The sequence below is a fragment of the Pelobates fuscus genome, chromosome 2 (genome assembly GCF_036172605.1).
Source record: "Pelobates fuscus isolate aPelFus1 chromosome 2, aPelFus1.pri, whole genome shotgun sequence".
In the NCBI taxonomy this organism is placed as follows: Eukaryota; Metazoa; Chordata; class Amphibia; order Anura; family Pelobatidae; genus Pelobates; species Pelobates fuscus.
In genome coordinates, this window is record NC_086318.1 from 307208475 (window position 1) to 307229813 (window position 21339).

General features: G+C 41.0%; 2 protein-coding genes across 2 annotated transcripts in view; one reads left to right on the forward strand and one right to left on the reverse strand.

The window, feature by feature from the left end:
- Positions 1-21339, reverse strand: part of NT5DC1 (5'-nucleotidase domain containing 1) — a 396716-nt gene that overhangs the window by 280363 nt on the left and 95014 nt on the right. The window lies entirely within an intron of this gene.
- The window catches only part of COL10A1 (collagen type X alpha 1 chain), a 113724-nt gene that overhangs the window by 73657 nt on the left and 18728 nt on the right, over positions 1-21339 (forward strand). Inside the window, exon 2 of the mRNA XM_063443499.1 lies at positions 15817-15976. Within this exon, the coding sequence (XP_063299569.1) occupies positions 15832-15976 (145 nt within the window). The 5' untranslated portion in view covers positions 15817-15831. The remainder of the gene's footprint in view (positions 1-15816; positions 15977-21339) is intronic.

The window sequence follows — 21339 nt, forward strand, 5'->3', positions numbered from 1 at the left end:
AATTGTTCAAATACACTAATTGAATATATTCACATCTATACTATTTTTGTGGTCTGGTATTGTAAGCATATCAATTTTTGCTTGTTGCAAGCAAGCCCTATACACTTAATGGCAGATGCATCCATGTCACTCTGCTAGTCTTAAGTGCTCAGCCTATTTGCAAAGGTACCTACGCATTAATGTAATAAATATTAATGTCATATTCAAACAATTAGCAAAATGTGTCTTTAAGACCAATGATTTAATCCCTACTAAAAGTAAAACAAACAATAAATAAAAAAATCTTTTGAATCCACACACTGCGTCTATGCAAAAACGTGTAGCAAAAAGAAAAAAGACAAAAAGCGAATACAAAAATACAATAATATGTAATGTTTTGGTTTAGACATGCTATATTGCAGCACTTAAAGTGCAGATTATATGGTAAATATGTACAAAGAAGCATCACATACAACATTTTATTTCAGCAATGCCAGGAATGTATGAAACTAATGTGTGTACAGGTTTGTCCAAATTACAGAAAATCTCTACATTCCAACAGAGAGTTTAAAGATTACGCTCTGTTCCTAAGACTTTTCCTTCCAATCATTTTGGCTGAGTCAATGTATACTCCTCCTTGACATAATCAATCTATTTTACACTGCTTATTCTGGAATTGATCTGCTGGAATTTTTATCCTAAAGCCATATTGGCATGGACAGCACATTGTCAGCTGCCTTAACAGACTGTCGTTCCAGACTTGGCTAAATGCGGATGTCTGCTTACTTCAGATGGCTTAAATCTATTCTTTTTTTTGTGACTAAGCTGGTTTGGCTGGAGCTCAGCATTAGTCTAGTTTGGTTCCTAAGTAATGCAGACCATATCCAACAGCAGGCGGAAGTCAGCCATTAACTATTGAACATGTGCAACCAGCGATTTGGCTAAGCATGCAATAAGCACTAATGATGTATCCACCGGTGTCAAACTTACCTTAAATTAAATAAATGATTTATGTGTTTTATGAAATGTTGCCTTGTAGTATTTAATTTAGATAATTTAATAAAACAATAAAACATAAGTAAATAACACCTACTAACAAAACCAAAAAGTACATTAGTTTGCTATATTTATAAAATCACTTGTGATTGACAAGTGGTTTTAAAAAGGATCCATAATGCAAAACAACAGCTTTAATTGGGACAGAAATAGATATTCAAAAATCGACTCTTTTTCACAAGCATAATTAAAGCCTTAATTTTTCAAATCTATATTATTAAACAGCACACAATATATTGTAACAATGTAACCATACCTGTAGTGTTACAGAATAAAATGAAATAGTTTGTGGTGTTCTGATAATGTGGTAAATTACAATTTATGTTTTGTTAATTAATGAAATATGTACAATGCAGATGTGAACACAATCTCACAGTTCAAATTCTCTTTGTCAACAGTTTTACCATTATAGGTTCTGTAAAAAAAAAAGAAATTTTAAAACTGTCATGTATAAACAAATCACAGTCCTGCTAAAAAAAAAAAAAAGAGCTATCTGCACATCAACAGAAACTTCGGACATGTAGTACAAGTCAAAAAAGACTTTAAAAACCACACATTTCTAACAATTCACCAATACACTATTTTTTTTTTTAATTATGTACACAAAGCAGCCCAAACACATCCTCTGTGCTCAAGATGTTTGCAAGCAACTCCACTAAACGTGTGATTACCGTTCCTCAATCGATTATTGTAAATAAGGTACAAATAAGCACTGTAAAAGTGCATAAGATGTTGACATTCATAACACAACAAAAATACATGTCCATTATGCTCAAAATTTCAAACATGCATGCATATCAATATTACTCTGGAACACAACAGATTGAAAACACCCAAATTATCTGTGTCCATTATAAAAGAGGACAAAAGAGGCAGGTCAAGTCATTCCATGACTGCAAAGTATCGTTCTTGAGAACTTGTGATTAATGATGATGACTGAAGTTAAACCCTTTACCATGTACCTTTCTGCTTTTGTCTGTTTCAAAAGCAACACAAAGTCGTTTTTGAAGTTTACTTTGCTGGCACTTGCCAGAATGCTCCACCGGATAATTACTGAAAACTGATAAACATTTTATTGTTTATTTTCAGTTGACACATTTCTTGTTATATGAATGATTAATAAAAAGTTTTGGTGACAATTTGGCTTTAACCCCTTAAGGACCAAACTTCTGGAATAAAAGGGAATCATGACATGTCACACATGTCGTGTGTCCTTAAGGGGTTAAAGGAACACTATAGTCACCTAAACAACTTTAGCTTAATGAAGCAGTTTTTATGTGTAGATCATGCTTCTCAAGTTTCACTGCTCAATTCTCTGCCATTTAGCAGTTAACCCCTTAAGACCGCAGCCAAATGTACAAGTTGTGATCCAAAAAAAACGTAAACAAAACCTGGCATTTGCGCTATATGTCTGTCCAACCGTAATTCACCTCTTTCATATTAAAGCGGCACTGTCATGCCGAATTCCGTTTTTTTTTTAACCCCCCTCCCGCCTAAACTACATCCAATCGACCCCCTAGTCATCCCCAAATGCCCCTATGCCCCCCACATTACCTATTTTTTATTCTTTATTTTCTGCCCGATCTTTATTCAGGGCGCCGCCATCTTTGTGTGGGTAGGTGAAGTCCCTGTGGGAAACGTCATCTACCCACACTAGATAGCCCTGAGATTCCCGCACATGCCCAGTGAAACACCTGGACATGCGAACGGGAATTTCACCTATTCATTCATTCATCAGACAGACGAATGAATGAATAGAAAAAATCAGACGAACAAACTAACACTGTGTATCAGTGTTAGTTTGTTCGTTCAGTTTATTACAAGGAGGGAGCTACCGGCGTGCAGCTCCCTCCTTGTAATATGTAACTATAGAAGCGGCAGGGAGCAGAGCTCCCCACCACTTCATAAGCCCCCCAGGTCCCCCCCTCACTCTATGGGGGTCAATATGACCCCCATAATAGCACAAGGGAGATTAAAATCTCCCCAATGCCCCTACTCGCTATATCGCGAGTAGGGGCATGTCCACTAAACAGTGAGCAGCCTGTGGCTGCTCACTGTAAAAAAAAAAAAAAAAAAAAAAAAAGGGTAATAAGGGGGGGACGGGGGGCCTACTGTCCTCCCCCGCCGGCCCCCACCCCTGGACGGCGGGTGGGGGCCATAATGGGAATGAGGGGGGACCTACTGTCCTCCCCTCAGGCCCCCACCCCTGGGCGGCGGGTGGGGGCCATAATAGTAATAAGGGGGGGGGACCTACTGTCCTCCACCCCCCGGCCCCCACCCCTGGGCGGCGGGTGGGGGCCATAATAGTAATAGGGGGGGGGACCTACTGTCCCCCCCCCCGGCCCCCACCCCTGGGCGGCGGGTGGGGGCCATAATAGTAATAAGGGGGGGGACCTACTGTCCTCCAGCCCCCGGCCCCCACCCCTGGGCGGCGGGTGGGGGCCCTAATGGAAAAAAGGGGGGGGGGACCTACTGTCCTCCCCCCCGGCCCCCACCCCTGGGCGGCAGGTGGGGGCCATAATAGTAATAAGGGGGGGGGACCTACTGTCCTCCAGCCCCCGGCCCCCACCCCTGGGCGGCGGGTGGGGGCCCTAATGGAAAAAAGGGGGGGGACCTACTGTCCTCCCCCCGGCCCCCACCCCTGGGCGGCGGGTGGGGGCCATAATAGTAATAAGGGGGGGGGGGATCTACTGTCCTTCCCCCCCCCCGGCCCCCACCCCTGGGCGGCGGGTGGGGGCCATAACGATAATGGGGGGGGACCTACTGTCCTCCCCCCGCCCCCACCCCTGGGCGGCGGGTGGGGGCACTAAGTAAATTCCCCCCCCCCCCCATCAAGGTGACTAGGGGTGCCCAAGCCCCTAGTCACCCACCCCCCACCCAAATAAAAAATGCCCCTACCTACCCCCCTCACCCTAAAAAATAGTGAGGGGGGAATAAAATTGCTAACCTGTAAAGTAAAATTAAACTTACCATTCGACGTCTTCTTTTTTCTAAAATCTTCATTTTTCAGCCCCAAAAAAGGCCAAATAAAAAACCATCATAGCCGTCGAACTAAAAATAAAATAAAAAACCCGAGCGCAAAAAAAAAAACCCGACGAAAAAGAAAAAACCCGAGCGCACAAAAAAATAATCCATCTTCACCCATGGAGGGCTCCGCGCAGACTGAGCTCCACAGTGCTCTGTGTCATTTTACAAGCGTGGGAAAGTTCTTTGGAATTTTCCCACGCTTGTAAAATGACACAGAGCACTGTGATTGGATGGATTTCAAGCCATCCAATCACAGTGCTCTGTGTCATTTTACAAGCGTGGGAAAGTTCTTTGGAATTTTCCCACGCTTGTAAAATGACACAGAGCACTGTGATTGGATGGCTTGAAATCCATCCAATCACAGTGCTCTGTGTCATTTTACAAGCGTGGGAAAGTTCTTTGGAATTTTCCCACGCTTGTAAAATGACAAAGAGCACTCTGATTGGCTTAAACCCACCAATCAGAGTGTTCTTAGGCTAATTGCAGGGCGGGGCAAGGCTTTATAAGCCTTGCCCCGCCCTGCGGAGCTCAGTCTGCGCGGAGCCCCTCCATGGGTGAAGATGGATTATTTTTTTGTGCGCTCGGGTTTTTTCTTTTTCGTCGGGTTTTTTTTTTGCGCTCGATTTTTTTATTTTATTTTTAGTTCGACGGCTATGATGGTTTTTTATTTGGCCTTTTTTGGGGCTGAAAAATGAAGATTTTAGAAAAAAGAAGACGTCGAATGGTAAGTTTAATTTTACTTTACAGGTTAGCAATTTTATTCCCCCCTCACTATTTTTTAGGGTGAGGGGGGTAGGTAGGGGCATTTTTTATTTGGGTGGGGGGTGGGTGACTAGGGGCTTGGGCACCCCTAGTCACCTTGATGGGGGGGGGGGGGGGAATTTACTTAGTGCCCCCACCCGCCGCCCAGGGGTGGGGGCGGGGGGAGGACAGTAGGTCCCCCCCCCATTATCGTTATGGCCCCCACCCGCCGCCCAGGGGTGGGGGCCGGGGGGGAGGACAGTAGGTCCCCCCCCCTTTTTTCCATTAGGGCCCCCACCCGCCGCCCAGGGGTGGGGGCCGGGGGCTGGAGGACAGTAGGTCCCCCCCCCTTATTACTATTATGGCCCCCACCCGCCGCCCAGGGGTGGGGGCCGGAGGGGGGAGGACAGTAGGTCCCCCCCCCCTATTACTATTATGGCCCCCACCCGCCGCCCAGGGGTGGGGGCCGGGGGGTGGAGGACAGTAGGTCCCCCCCCCTTATTACTATTATGGCCCCCACCCGCCGCCCAGGGGTGGGGGCCGGGGGGAGGACAGTAGGTCCCCCCCCCTTTATTACTATTATGGCCCCCACCCGCCGGCCAGGGGTGGGGGCCGGGGGGAAGGACAGTAGGTCCCCCCCCCCCTACTACTATTATGGCCCCCACCCGCCGCCCAGGGGTGGGGGCCGGGGGGGAGGACAGTAGGTCCCCCCCCTCATTATCTTTATGGCCCCCACCCACCGCTCAGGGGTGGGGGCCGGGGGGGGGACGACAATAGGTCTCCCTCCCTTATTTTACTTTACGGTCCCCACCCGTCATTTAGGGGTGGGGGGCAATATTTTTTTTATTTTTTTTCTACAGTGAGCAGCCACAGGCTGCTCACTGCTTACTAGACATGCCCCTACTCGCGGTATAGCGAGTAGGGGCATATTATTTACTAATACCAAGTCATTTTTACTTGGTGTTAGTAAATTTGGCTGAAAGACCAATTTAGGTCTTTCAGCCTTTTAGTAGATAGCTCCCTGATACCGTGGGAATTAGGGAGTTATCTACTAAGCGGCTGCAAGATGCAGCCACAGCAATGAATAGGATCGGAGTTTCATTCATTTGAATGAAATTCCGATCCGAACAAAGTACCGAATTGCATCCTAACACCAATGGAGAAACGGTGCTCATTCTGTTAGGATGCAATTCGGCAGTTTTGCCGGCGTTCTGTCTAAGTGACAGGACGTTCGGCAATACTGACAGGAAGCATTGTGGGAACTGGGAGGAAAGCTAGGGATCATGGGAAAATTGCTCTGACCAGCGGAAATGAAGCACACTTTGCTCCTCCGCTGGTCAGAGCTGGTCAAGCGGAGGAATCCCATAAGACAAAGAGTCCCTACTTTGTCTTATGGTTTTAAAGAAAACTAAAGAAGACAGGAAGAAAAGAATAACAGATCCTGAGAGAGGGGGAGAAGAGGAAGAGATTGAGGAAAGGTAAGTTCGGCATGACAGTGCCGCTTTAAATGCACCCACACTTATTATATATCATTTTATTCAGGGGAAACAGGGCTTTCATTTAACATCAAATATTTAGGTATGGAACATAACTTAATATGAATACAATATAAAAAAAATGAGAGAAAATAAGATTTTTTTTACATTTTCTTAGTTCTATGTGACATTCTAACTGTGAATGTCATAATACTGTTTGCTTTTACTGCAATAAAATACACATATTTGTATTCAGCGATGTCTCACATGTAAAATAGTACCCCCAATATACAGGTTTTATGGTGTTTTGGGAAGTTACAGGGTCAAATAAAGCATGTTACACTTTTCAGTTTTTTCACATTGAAATTTGCCAGTTTGGTTACGTTGCCTTTGAGACTGTATGGTAGCCCAGGAATGAGAATTACCCCCATGATGGCATACCATTTGCAAAAGTAGACAACCCAAGGTATTGCAAATGGGGTATGTCCAGTCTTTTTTAGTAGCCACTTGGTCACAAACACTAGCCAAAGTTAACGTTAATATTTGTTTGTGTGTGAAAAATGCAAAAAACTAATTTGAAAGCCAATTTTGGCCAGTGTTTGTGACTAAGTGGCTACTAAAAAAGACTGAACATACCCCATTTGCAATACCTTGGGTTGTCTACTTTTGCAAATGGTATGCCATTATGGAGGTAATTCTTATTTCTGGGCTACTATACGGTCTCAAAGCCAACGTAACCAATCTGGCGAATTTCATTGTGAAAAAACTGAAACGCAAGCCTTATGTTTGACTCTGTAACTTTTGAAAACACCCTAAAACCTGTACATGGGGGGTACTGTTTTACTCGGGAGACATTGCTGAACACAAATATTTGTGTTTCAAAACAGTAAAAAGTATTACAGCAAAAATATCGTCAGTGTAAGTGCCGTATGTGTGCGAAAAATGCAATAAATTTCACTTTCCCTGACGATATCATTGTTGTAATACATTTTACGGTTTTGAAACACAAATATTTGTGTTCAGCAATGTCTCCCGAGTAAAACAGTACCCCCCATGTACAGGTTTTATAGTGTCTTGGAAAGTTATAGGGTTAAATATAGTGCTAGCAAATTAAATTCCCTATACTTTCGGCCTGGGTTGTTAGGCAGGTCCCGCTAATTGTAATTAATTAGGATACCTAATTATGTAAAATTATTACATAAATATATATGTAAAATTATTATATATACACGTGTGTGGATATGTATATATATATATATGTATATAATTTTTTACAATTATTTTTATTTATATATAGGTATACATATAGTGATGTATACGTATATACTTAGGTATATACATATATATATTATTTCGTTATACGTGTATTTTGATATCAATATATATATATATATATTAATATCAAAATACAGTTAGAACAAAATTACACACATATATATATTTTTAATTATTTTTTTTAAATTTTTTTATTTATTTTTTTTAACGTATTTATATTTTTTTTATTATAAAATATATATATATAATTATAATTACGTATATATTTAATCAATATCCTTCTACGTGTATTTTGATATTAATATATATATATAATTATATATATATATATATAAATATTAAAATACACTTAGTGTATGTGTAAATGTGTGTGTCTATATATATATATATATATATATATATACTTAGATCATATATATAATATATATATATAAATGATCTAAGTATATTTGATGTGTAACTGTAATTTATTTTATTTTTAATTTTAAGGGGTTAAGAGGGGAGCAGAGGGGCAGAGACAGTGTCAGCCAGTGATTTTACATCACTGGCTGACACACAGGATCAGTGATCACAGTGACAGGCTGTCACTGTGATCACCTCCTGCAGATCACGGTAATTGGCCACAGGGGGAGTGCCTGGGTGGCCAGGCATGCCCCCCACCGTGATCTGCAGGGGGATCCTGCCTGTAGTTACATGTGTCAGCCAATAGGCTGACACATAGTAACCTCTGATCGCAGTGACAGGCTGTCACTGCGATCAGATCGCAGGGAGAGGCTGTCTCTGCATTCAGATCGCAGAGACAGCCTCTCCCTGCGATCATACTCTGCAGATCGCGGTCACTGACCGCAGGGGGACTGCCTGGGGGGCCAGGCATGTCCCCAGACTGCGATCTGCAGATTGAAAATGCCGCGGCTCCATGTGTCAGCCGATTTTAAAATCGGCTGACACATGGTAAATACCGATCGCAGTGACAGCCTGTCACTGCGATCGGAAGCTGCAGACCGCGATCCCCAGGCGATCTGCGATCTGCAGCGGCCATGTGCCGCCGGCCACGTGGGGGGTAAGACCGCCCAGGACGTACTATGCCGTCCTGCGGCGTTTAGAGCCGCCCAAATAAGGACGGCATAGTACGTCCTGCGGTCTTAAGGGGTTAAATCACGTTGTTTATGTTTATGTAGCCATTGTCACATCTCCCATTGCTCTGATTGATACAGCCTGCATGAAAAAAACTGGTTTCACTTTCAATCAGATGTAATTTACCTTAAACAATTGTATCTATTTCTTTGTAAATTTAACTTTAATCACATACAAGATGCTCTTGCAGGGTCTAGCAAGATATTAACATAGCAGGGTATAAGAAAATCTTAATTAAACAGAACTTGCAATAAAGGAAGGATAAACTGTAGATGACCCTTTACAGGAAGCGTTTAGGAAGGCTATGCAAGTCACATGCAGGGAGGTGTGACTAGGGTTTATAAACAAAGTGATTTAACTCCTAAATGGCAGAGAATTGAGTAATGAGAATGTAGGGTCATGATCTACACACCAAAACTGCTTCATTAAGCTAAAGTTGTTTTGGTGACTATAGTGTCCCTTTAGGAAATAAAGTTTTGTTAAAGCGACACAGTAAGCAACCAAACCACTTTGTCCCATTGAAGTGATCTGTGTGCACTGACACTGTCCCCTTAGCCCTGGAAGCTGGAAAAATGTTAGTTTCAGAGAAACTGCAATTTTTACATTACAGTGCTAATACTGCCTCTAGCGGCTGTCTCAGTGGTGCGTAAGACAGCGCATGATACTTTATAACCACCAAACATCCTTTTACACTCAGGTTTGCAGAGACACACCTTGTACTTTACCATCACTACTGTAATGGGTTTTTAATATATCACTGCATTTTCATTTAATTGTTCCTTATTATTACCTGCCAGTATTAACATGTTCATGCCTTTGGTGGTTCATGCATGTTTTGGAGTGATGTCTTGTGCCTTTATCTTGGTTACATGTTGCCTTCCACTCTTACTTGGGAGATGCTGTGAAACCATTGTATGTATTTTAATGTGGATTTTTGGTTTTGGTCTGTTTCAGTGGCCTTACTTATTGCAAGGTTTAATTGTTTGACAAGAACTTTGAAACATTCAATCCTACCTATGGCACGTTGCCTGTTGTATTTGCGCATATATTAATGAGAATCTAGACTGCTAGTTATGCTTGTATCTATACCTTCGATGAAGTAATTGTTCAATAGATGAATATTTTAATTGTAGCAATTGGTACAGCCTCTATCATTCCCCTCCCTGGCAGTAACCCAGTGTGCATCATTGTTGTTGGTGATGTCCTACTACTTGAACTGACATGGGTTTAACATCAAGAGATTTTCCTCACCTAGTTTCCAGATCACTATTCATACTAGATGTGTAAATGTCCTTTTCCCATTGCTTGAACCTGTACATTTCTGGTCTATCCTTGACTATTTTATGTAAATAGTTTTCTGTGAACCATCCCCTCTTTCTACCCTCTGTTTCTTTTCTCACTTTCCTTTCCCTCTTCTCTCTCCTTCCCTCCCCCAGCCCCCAGCCCCCACCCTTTTCTCTTACTATGGCTTCACATACAGCTATTGAGTGATATGCATAGATGCTGCATTACAGTGGCTATGATTCAAGATGCACATTTCTGCAAAGGTTGTGCAAACCCCTCTGTGTGACAGAAATCCTGGTATGATTTTGCTTTATTGGCATCAGCATAAAACATTGACAATTTACAATTGGCTCAGGAGAGTAGAATAAATCAATTCTTCGGGAACCTTGGACAGCAGCTCTGAACGGGACCAATGAAAAGCACGTCCAACTTGGTCATCCTGGATCACATCACAAGCCACTACACATAGCATACATCGACATATTAAATGCTCTCTTGCCAATCCTGATTCTACCAACCCTGATTCTACCAACCCTGACCAGAATACTTTGCACTATGGTGATATGCATTATTGTTGTTGGGTGATTTTCTACTACTTGAACGGACATGGGTCTAACATCAAATTCCTGTATTTATTTCTTTTTTTCCTGCCTTCCTTTTTCTATGTCCGTCCTCTTCTACTCCCTTGATGACGGTGTCTATTTAGAATACATTCGGGAAAACATCAGCCATTTGCTCCTCGGTAACCCCATATTTATCTTTCATATGCCTTACTTGGATCTTTATCTTTGTAATTGTTTTTCCCTGACAGTTTAGAGTAGACTTTGTTGTACACTTGATTGTTTATTGAATCTGCCACTTATTTCTGACTCATTATTTGTAAAACGTCACTTTAAAGGAACTCCACTGTTCAAATACAAAATTAAATAAATAAATCACTCTTTAGAAAATATATCCCACATGTAAACATGCATGTAATTAATGATACTTTTTTTTCAGTGGTGTTATATCTAAATACAGCTTGCAGAAGTTGCAGATCTACAGTCTGAAATCTTTGCAAGCTCTCCTATTCTAACACTGCCCAGACTTTCTGTGGCTGTCCAATTACAGACTTCCCAAGGCAGAGAATGTCTTTGCAATCATCTGCCTCTTGAGTTCTCCATTGTGCTAAGCAACCAGGAAGAAACAGGAACAGTTTATCTGATAGCCAGAAGATGTAACAAGATTAATTTATCAAATGTAAATTTCTATTTTGGAAAATTAAATAAAAGATAACACACTCTTCACACATTATTATTATTATTATTATTATTTATAAAATGCCATCAAATTCTGCAATGCTGTACAATGGGTGGAATAACAGACATTTGTAATCAGATGATTTGGACACATGCTTGTGAGAGTGGGGTATGGTAAGACAAAAGGTAAGGGTAGGGTGGAAACGTAGGTTGCTAGGATAGTATTCACTGAGGGCTTAGTGTTTTGTTTTGATAACAGTTGCAGGAAAGGAATCAGGGTGCGGGAAGGGAAAGTTTTGACAGTTTAAAGGGAAACTCCAGTGCCAGAAAAACGATCCGTTTTTCTGGCACTGGGTGGTCCCTCTCCCTCCCACCCACCAATCCCCGGTTACTGAAGGGGTAAAAACCCCTTCAGTCACTTACCTGGGACAGCGGCGATGTCCCTCGCCGCTGTCTCCGCCTCCGCGACGCTCCTCCTAGTGATTACGTCGGCCGGTGGGCGAGACTAATCTCGCTCACCGGCCGAGGAGACCTAATGCGCATGCGCGGAAATGCCGCGCATGCGCATTACGTCTCCCCATAGGAAAGCATTGAAAAATCATTTCAATGCTTTCCTATGGGGTTTTGAGCGACGCTGGAGGTCCTCACACAGCGTGAGGACGTCCAGCGACGCTCTAGCACAGGAAACCTGTGCTAGAAACAAGGAAGTGACCTCTAGTGGCTGTCTAATAGACAGCCACTAGAGGTGGAGTTAACCCTGCAATGTAAATATTGCAGTTTATGAAAAACTGCAATAATTACAGTTGCAGGGTTAAGGGTAGTGGGAGTTGGCACCCAGACCACTCCAATGAGCAGAAGTGGTCTGGGTGCCTGGAGTGTCCCTTTAAGTGATAAGCTATCCTGAAGAAGTACGTTTTCAAAGATTTTTTGAATGAGTGGAAACTTGGTTAAGATCTAACAGAGAGGGGAAGGGCGTTCCATAGGAATGGTACAGCCATAGAGAAGTCTTTAAGGTGAGCATCAGAGGTAGGAGTACAAACAAAGGTTAGACGTATGTCTTCGGCAGAGCGAAGGTGCCTAGACAGGACATATTTGTGTATTAGTGAGGGTAGGTAGGTTGGAGCAGCATTGTGTAGAGATCTGAAAGCAAGTACCAGGATCTTAAATTAAGACCTATATCTTACAGGAAGCCAGCGTAGGGACTGACAGAGGGGGCAGGTGCGGGAGGTGCAGGCTGACAGGAAGATGTCCTCGCTACTGCATTCATTGTAGACTGTAACGGGGCAAGTTGGGAACACTTAAGACATGGGAGAAGCTGATTACAGTAGCCAAGGCGAGAGGGGACAGGGGCATGGACAAGCACTTCAGTCGTATCAAGCGTTAAATAAGGGCAGATGAGTGCTTTATTTTTTTAGATGGAAGCGGCAGGATTTGGCGATCGATTACACCGGAGGTGTAAAAGAGTGGTCGGAGTCAAAGAGAACACGTAGGCAGCTACCCTGCAAAGTTTAGTTTACGGAAATGAGCAGCCATTCAGTTGGAAATAGCAGAGAGGCAGTCAGAGACGTGTCAAGAGGGGTGGTGAGAAATCAGGGGAAGGCAGGTAAAATGTGCGTGTCATCAGCATAGAAATGGTACTGGAAGCCAATGGAGCTGATGAGTTTACCAAGGGAGGTGTTCTTTAGAGGTCTGGAGTGTAACTTTTAATGCATAAATAAGAAAAAAATAAAGTTCCCTATGAAAGTATAGGCCTAACAAACATTTAGTCTGCTCCTAAAACCAATTTGTTATGTCATTCATTTAAATATGATGACGGACAATGGAGCTTTGAAAACATATAAAGTGTTAATTTCAACCTCAATCTCCTCCTACTCGATATCAGAATGAACACCTATTGTAACGGACACCTTCCGTTAAAGGACGCTTCCTAGCTTGCGCCGAGGACCAGAAGCACCGCACTGGACACCACAACCACCGCAGACTCCACAACCGCCGTAGCTTAACTGGAGCCGCGCCGTCTTCCGTCCACCCTGGATCAGCTTCTGTCCTCCAGGACCGTGTGCGGAAGTCCTCTCCTCCAGGAGAGCGTATCAGGAACAAGAGCTAAGTGATCCAAGCTCAAGGGAGTATGCAGAGCATAGTAATCCCCATTGTGATATAGCAGTTCCCTCCAATAACGAGACAAGGCTACGTATTGAGGGTCAAGAAGAACTGAGGTTTAATGACACACTCTGCTTTTATGCAATTTTCCCCTGCAAGGGAGATGCCCACAGACAATTATACATTACCCAATCACACAATGGTTACATCCCACACATCTCCTCCCCTTAGCCCTTAGCCTGAGAGGTAACCCAATTATCCGTACAGTTTAAAACATACTTTTTACCCAACTTTCAAAGTCACATATTATTAACCAGCACATTCCAAATACAAACATACCCAAAAATCATTTGAATCCGTTCAGCCATTCGGGAGATAGGTATAAGTCACTTTTGACCGACCGCAAGCACATTGTCATGCCCAAAACAGTTCCATGGATTTGGGCTGTGCGGTCGGTCTATTTTACACCGAGAAAATTACTAAGTCCCATTCAAACAAGCGTTCGAATCTTCGAACGGGACGTAGTCTCCAGCCGCGGTGTCGAAGTAGTGTAGAAGGTACGGGCCAGCGGTGTTCGTGCAATTGGGTAACCGAAAACAGTTCCATAGATTTGGCTGCGTACCCCGCTGACCGCGTTCGAATAAGTTAAAATGGCCGCCGCCACGTGTTCGTTTGTCGAATGGCGGCCACTTCAACGACTTCGGCACTTCAACTGCATCTGAAGTGCCAGTTTTAAAGGTGCAACACTGCTTGAAAGTTCTTAAAGGGCAATACATGCCAGGGCCATAGTCGCAGGGCAGGAAGCTAGCAATCAGTCCTCTCCAATGCCCAGTGGCAAATGGCAGTTTGTCACACCTATCTCCTACACAAAGGTATGGAGGGTTCTTAAATAAACTTTACATGCCGCACAGATTAGTAAAATATATTTGAAATAACCACATAGAATTGAATTCAGAATTCTCATAGTTACTAAAGGTCAATCTGGTTAACAGTTGGTACCATCCAATATCTGCTTTAACCCCTTAAGGACCAAACTTCTGGAATAAAAAGGAATAATGACGTGTCACACACGTCATGTGTCCTTAAGGGGTTAAAGGGACACTATAGTCACCCAGACCATTTCATCTCAACAATGTGCTCCATGAAAGATTTAACAGTGGTTAGGGAGATGTCATTAAGGCATTACCATTAGTACAGATTTCTGTTAAATACACATAATTTGAAATAAAGCTGCATTATCATTGACTTGCTGCACCAATCATAACAAAGCATTAAACTCAAATCTCTCTCTCAATTTCCTCCTCTCTCTCCACTTTCCATTTTAACACAGAGAGACAGAGACAGAGAGAGAGAGAGAGACAGAGAGAGAGAGAGAGAGGGAGAGAGACAGAGAGAGAGAGAGACAGAGAGAGAGAGAGAGAGACAGAGAGAGAGAGACAGAGGAAGACAGAGTAAGAGGGACTATTTTCACCTGCAATATGTGGTTGCCTCATAAATACTCTACAATTCCTGTTTTATTGAATATAATTCACAGTTATTCTTTAGACAAATACATTGTCTCTTAAAGAGTCCAGAGCCTAATTTTGTTCAGGATGTAAGTCCGTCCCTGGTTCGGCGGATTCCTTGCATTTTTCTTCCATGACTAAAAATACCCAGTGCTCTTTCTTCGCATTTGAACATACCATCTTTAGTCAAGATCTTGTTAAGGTAAACCATAGCACCAAAGGAGGGAGAGAAATATACATCATCATTTTTGGACTGAATATTTCCCTTATAATTAACAATTTTCATGTTTTGGGAGGTGCCTTTTTTCAATTTATTTTTTATTTTTTACAATGCGCAAACATAAAAGCATTGCGGTAGGATCCCTACATTCCACACTTTCAATTCTTTCCTGCATCTTTTACCTACTGCATGGTGGCATGTTGCATAACTAAGGAATCAGATGTGACAAAATATGCTTATATTTCTTCATAGAAAGTCAAACAAAAAAAGTAGCAAATTACCTGCTAAATTGGTGAATACAGGTTATAAACATAGGTAATCCTAATTTATTTAATGCATTGTGTAACTGTTTTCTACCTCACTGTACACTGCATTTTTTTTCTCTAGCATAAATGTCTAAAACATGCTTCAGGGAACTGTCAGTTATTGGTCTGCACAGTGCTGAAATTACAGAATAGAAATAGAAGACTTTTTTTCTTCTTTTTTTCATTCAGCCTTACTTGTTCAGAATCATCAGGCATCATTTTCAAAAACAGCTCAGACACAAGCTATTTATTATGACCTGACTTAAACAAATCCACATTTCTCTGAATTGACTGAACATCTTCACAAGAATAGACCAGCACTTCTACTTGCATGACCTAGAACATTTTGAAAGTCAAAACAAAGACACGCTTCGGGACACGGAAGGGAAAAACACTATAACTTTACACTAAAAGTGATTTCTAATCTGAAGTTAGAAAGAAGAATTTCAGTGAAATAATATTTTATTTTCTCTGCAGAAAAGGCTCGGAAATATGCATTTACAAGCAAGTATACTCCTGCTTCTGGTTTCTCCAAACTTTGTTTACACCTCTGGGAATTACCCTGAAAGATATGCAAAGCAACCCAGCATGAAAGGACCACCAGTGCCATTTGTGCCATTTAATGCAAAAAGCCAAGGTAAGCGTCCATGTATTTTACATACCAGTCATTTCTCAGAACATTGTGTAAGATTGATTCTATTATTGCCATATCATTTTAAATTTAATGACAAAGCCGCATTTGATAAATAAGGTTTGATACATGAATATATCAGTATATTAGTAGTATGTATTTGTAATATGAACATTATAGGAAAGGTATTCTTTTCAGTACACTGTATATTCTCTCCAGGTATATAAACATTCCATTTCATTTTATTTCCATTACAATTTATTTTAAAAAAAATACAATTCTTATTTTATGTAACTAATAGTGTCTTCAATTTGTACACCACAGTAAATAAGCAACTGAAACCCAACAAGAAAAACTCTCCAATGTGAGCTGCCCAGTTTTTTATGCAGGTTACAGATCATTTTTGAATTATTGGTACACTGCATTTATTCATTTTCTTGGGTTAATATTTAAGTAAAATAATATTTCAAAGTAAAAAAAAAAAAAAAAAAGAGAGAGAGAGATCTCCCAATTAGTTATTAAACCTTGGTTTATATTTCAAAACAGATTTAATAAGTAATCAAAACAGAAGATTTTCTACAATATAATATTTTATTACACTGCTAACAATGATCGACACTATTTGTCACCTTAAACTGTATGCATAAAGACCTGCTAATGTTTGCAAAATACATTTGTGTTATTGAAAAATGTGTAAATTTCATATAGCAGCAATATCAATTCTAACATAAATATAGCTCCATATGTGCCAAAATACATGACTATTATTTACATATTAGAATAAAACTTTCCTTCTAATATGTGGAAAGTTCATAAACATTTTCCTACTATATAAGCACTTTGTACGGTTTATGACAAGCACCACAGTCGCTGCATGAATGGAAGGTTTGAAAACCTCAGATAATTATAGAACAAGCGCCACATTTTTGTAATTTTGCCAAAAGTAAGTATGTTAAAATTAAAAAAGCAAAATACAACGAACTCAATTTTTTTTTAATGATTCTTTAACTATATACATACTGCTGTATAAACATAAACAAAACAAAAAAAAAATGGCAATTTTTACCCCACAATCTTGAATTTCACACCTACAAATCATTGCTTGGACTTGTTTTTCCTTGTTTTTACATGAATGTATAAAGATTAGTTGTAGGGTGTCCAGAACAAACCACGTATATCCATTCATTTTTACAAGTAGCCCCAAATAATGTACTGTGACAGGATAATATGTACAATTGCCTAGTGCAAACTACAGGGGATTTTATGCAATAACATAACCTAATTTTGGGTCACAACCTAGATTTTAAGAATGACTGCACTAGACAAAGTGGTGACTACTAACATTCAGAGGAGCTAGATTCAGTTTTCTACTTCAGATATATTTAACTCAATTTTGAATTTGGTTGGCAGCTAAAAAAAAAATTGTATCATAAACCACTTGGAATATGATGTTATATCAGAATATACGCACTGGCATGATGGGAAACTTTACAGGAGACAGCAGGAGACAGGAGGAGAGTATAAATTATTTCCTATGAGCAGTTTTTGAATCTGTGCCTGGACAAATCTGCTGCAAATTGAGTCGTAAATATTGTTCCCCAATTGTGAAAAAATGTGGTCCAATTCAAGCTGCCATCATATTTCTAAGACTTTAACTTGAATTAATATACCCACATGTTCAAAAATAGGGTCACAAATGTGGAGAATGCATGGACCACCATATCTTCGACGGATGTGTGCTTGATTCCAGTATCTGAATGCCAGATTGGAAATTGTATAATCCTCTTAGAGGTCACTTACTATGAAGTGCTACCAATGCAATAGTCTAACTTTGTTGCTATTCATTTTGTTTCCTTCAAAAACTTACTAAGCAGCCAAATTGAAAACGGAGCCTACCAATGGAATTTGTAGGCAATGGTGAGTGCCAGTAAATCTTTTAGATACAACCTACAATGTCTACTGCCCCCATATGAATAACATCAACATTCAGTGCTAACTGCAAACATGTTCAAAAGTTTTGGCAAGAAACTGCATAAAAAGAGTTAAAGAGACACTATAGTCACCAAAACAACTACAGCTTAGTGTATTTGTTCTGATGTATAAATTAGAGAGTTGGCCCTATAACAATAATAAAGGAAATAGAGGGACAGCACAGGGGGTAACCCTAAGTAGACAAATGCAAGAAAAGAGGAAAGAGAACTGTCCCAGAATCGTAAAAAAAGAAAATCTAGAGAAATACTTTATTGAATGGAACTAAACACACACACAATAACTGACACAGTTACTAGTCACCTCTGCCCCAATAATGGATAACTGGGGCAGAAAAAGTGACTGCAACTAGACATACTAAGTGGAAGATATACAAACGAAAAGACGGTGAACATAACATAAATATCTAACTAAAAACCCAGAGTGAGGAAGACAGAATGACCTATAAGATTAGGCAGAAAGAGGCTAAACAAGTTATAAGAGCTTCCAAATCACACACAGAAGAGAAAATAGCACAGTCAGTAAAAAAGGGGGACAAAACTTTTTTTAGATATATAAATGAGAAAAGAAAAGTAAAACAAGGATTAGTCAGATTAAAAACAAAAGAAGGAAGGTATGTAGATGAGGATAAAGGTCTAGCTGACTGCCTCAATGAATATTTTTGTTTGGTATTTACAGATGAAAATGAAGGAAAGGGACCTCAGTTAAGAAAAAGGATAAATGAGTCATTTATTACACGTGGGTTTACAGAGGAAGAGGTTCTATTTCAACTGTCAAAAGTAAAGACAAATAAGTCAATGGGACCTGATGGAATACACCCAAAGCTATTAAAAGAGCTTAGTGGTGTACTAGCAAAACCATTAACAGATTTATTTAACCAATCATTGATAACAGGAGTAGTCCCAGAAGATTGGAAGTTAGCGAATGTTGTGCCCATTCACAAGAAAGGTAATAGGGAGGAGTCGGGCAACTATAGGCCAGTAAGCCTTACTTCAGTAGTGGGGAAAGTGATGGAAACCATGTTAAAGGATAGGATTGTTGAACATCTAAAAACACATGGATTTCAAGATCAGAGACAACATGGGTTTACTTCAGGGAGATCATGCCAAACTAATCTTATTGATTTTTTTGATTGGGTAACTAAAATTATAGATCAGGGTGGTGCAGTAGACATTGCTTACCTAGATTTCAGTAAGGCTTTTGACACTGTTGCACATAGAAGGCTTATCAATAAACTACAATCTTTGAGTTTGGATTCCAATATTGTTGAATGGGTAAGGCAGTGGCTGAGTGACAGGCAACAGAGGGTTGTAGTCAATGGAGTATATTCGAAGCTTGGGCTTGTCACCAGTGGGGTACCTCAGGGATCTGTACTTGGACCCATTCTCTTTAATATTTTTATTAGTGATATTGCAGAAGGTCTTGATGGTAAGGTGTGTCTTTTTGCGGATGATACTAAGATATGTAACAGGGTTGATGTTCCAGGAGGGATAAGCCAAATGGAAAATGATTTAGGTAAACTAGAAAAATGGTCAGAGTTGTGGCAACTGACATTTAATGTGGATAAGTGCAAGATAATGCATCTTGGACGTAAAAACCCAAGGGCAGAGTACAGAATATTTGATAGAGTCCTAACCTCAACATCTGAGGAAAGGGATTTAGGGGTGATTATTTCTGATGACTTAAAGGTAGGCAGACAATGTAATAGAGCAGCAGGAAATGCTAGCAGAATGCTTGGTTGTATAGGGAGAGGTATTAGCAGTAGAAAGAGGGAAGTGCTCATGCCATTGTACAGAACACTGGTGAGACCTCACTTGGAGTACTGTACACAGTACTGGAGACCCTATCTTCAAAAGGATATTGATACCTTAGAGAGAGTTCAAAGAAGGGCTACTAAACTGGTTCATGGATTGCAGGATAAAACTTACCAGGAAAGGTTAAAGGATCTTAACATGTATAGCTTGGAGGAAAGACGAGACAGGGGGGATATGATAGAAACATTTAAATACATAAAGGGAATCAACACAGTAAAGGAGGAGACTATATTTAAAAGAAGAAAAACTACCACAACAAGAGGACATAGTCTTAAATTAGAGGGACAAAGGTTTAAAAATAATATCAGGAAGTATTACTTTACTGAGAGGGTAGTGGATGCATGGAATAGCCTTCCAGCTGAAGTGGTAGAGGTTAACACAGTAAAGGAGTTTAAGCATGCGTGGGATAGGCATAAGGCTATCCTAACTATAAGATAAGCCCAGGGACTAATGAAAGTATTTAGAAAACTGGGCAGACTAGATGGGCCGAATGGTTCTTATCTGCCGTCACATTCTATGTTTCTATGTTTCTATGTTTCTATGTTTCTAATATCCCCCTAGGAACATCTCCGCGTAAAAAAAGGATACAGCGGGGTCCCAATCGGAGTGTGGGAGGATATAGCCATCAATAAGCACGTAACTGGTAAAGCTGGGGGAATAGTACCGGTCTAAACAATCCCCAACTGAAGCACTAAAGCCAGGAACTAGTCTAAGCTAAAGCCCTGATCTGTGCCTTCATGGGCACCTGATTGACAGAGCTATAATTATACTAGCTGATCTGTGCCTTCGTGGGCACCTAGCAATGTATGTGAAACAAGCTGTACAATTGCTCGTGGCTATCCTAACCTGTGCCTTCATGGGCACTTAGCAATGCTGTGCCTTTGTGGGCACCTAGCAATGTTAGTGACACAAGCTGTACAATTACTCGTGGCTAACCTAATCTGTTCCTTCATGGGAACCTAGCAGTGCTGATAACAAAAAGCTATCCAATTACTCGTAGCTATCCTAATCTGTGCCTTCGTGGGCACCTAGCAATACAAATAACAGTTAACGTGCTGACATGCTAAGTAAAAACTAATAGTATAATATAATAGAGCTATTGAAGAAAGTCCAAAGGTCCTCAGTGTTGCAGAGATGACTGCGGGATAAACGTGTACGATAGCACGAAGATGAACACGAGGTAAGTGACACCGGACCAAATGTCGAGCACCGACGCGCGTTTCGCCGAAGACAGGCTCATCAGGGGGTGCCGGCTCTCCGAACAAGGTGAGTTTAAATAGCCCGCCGAGAGTCCTTATTGGGCCAACCATGCACGTGATATCATCAGCGGTAATTGACCGCTACGGTGGCTGAGCGCGGTCAAAAGGGGTGAGACAGCGCTAGCCCAAAGGTATATTGTAGCCATCATGTTTAATATACAGACAAGGCACACTAGAGTTAATTGCCAACATGAAGAAACTGGTACATCCAGTGGGATAAGGGGCAATGAGCATTCAAGGATAACAAATAATGGTAAATGATATTTAAAATGTAATCATTGCCACGGATGAATGATACTTCCCACAA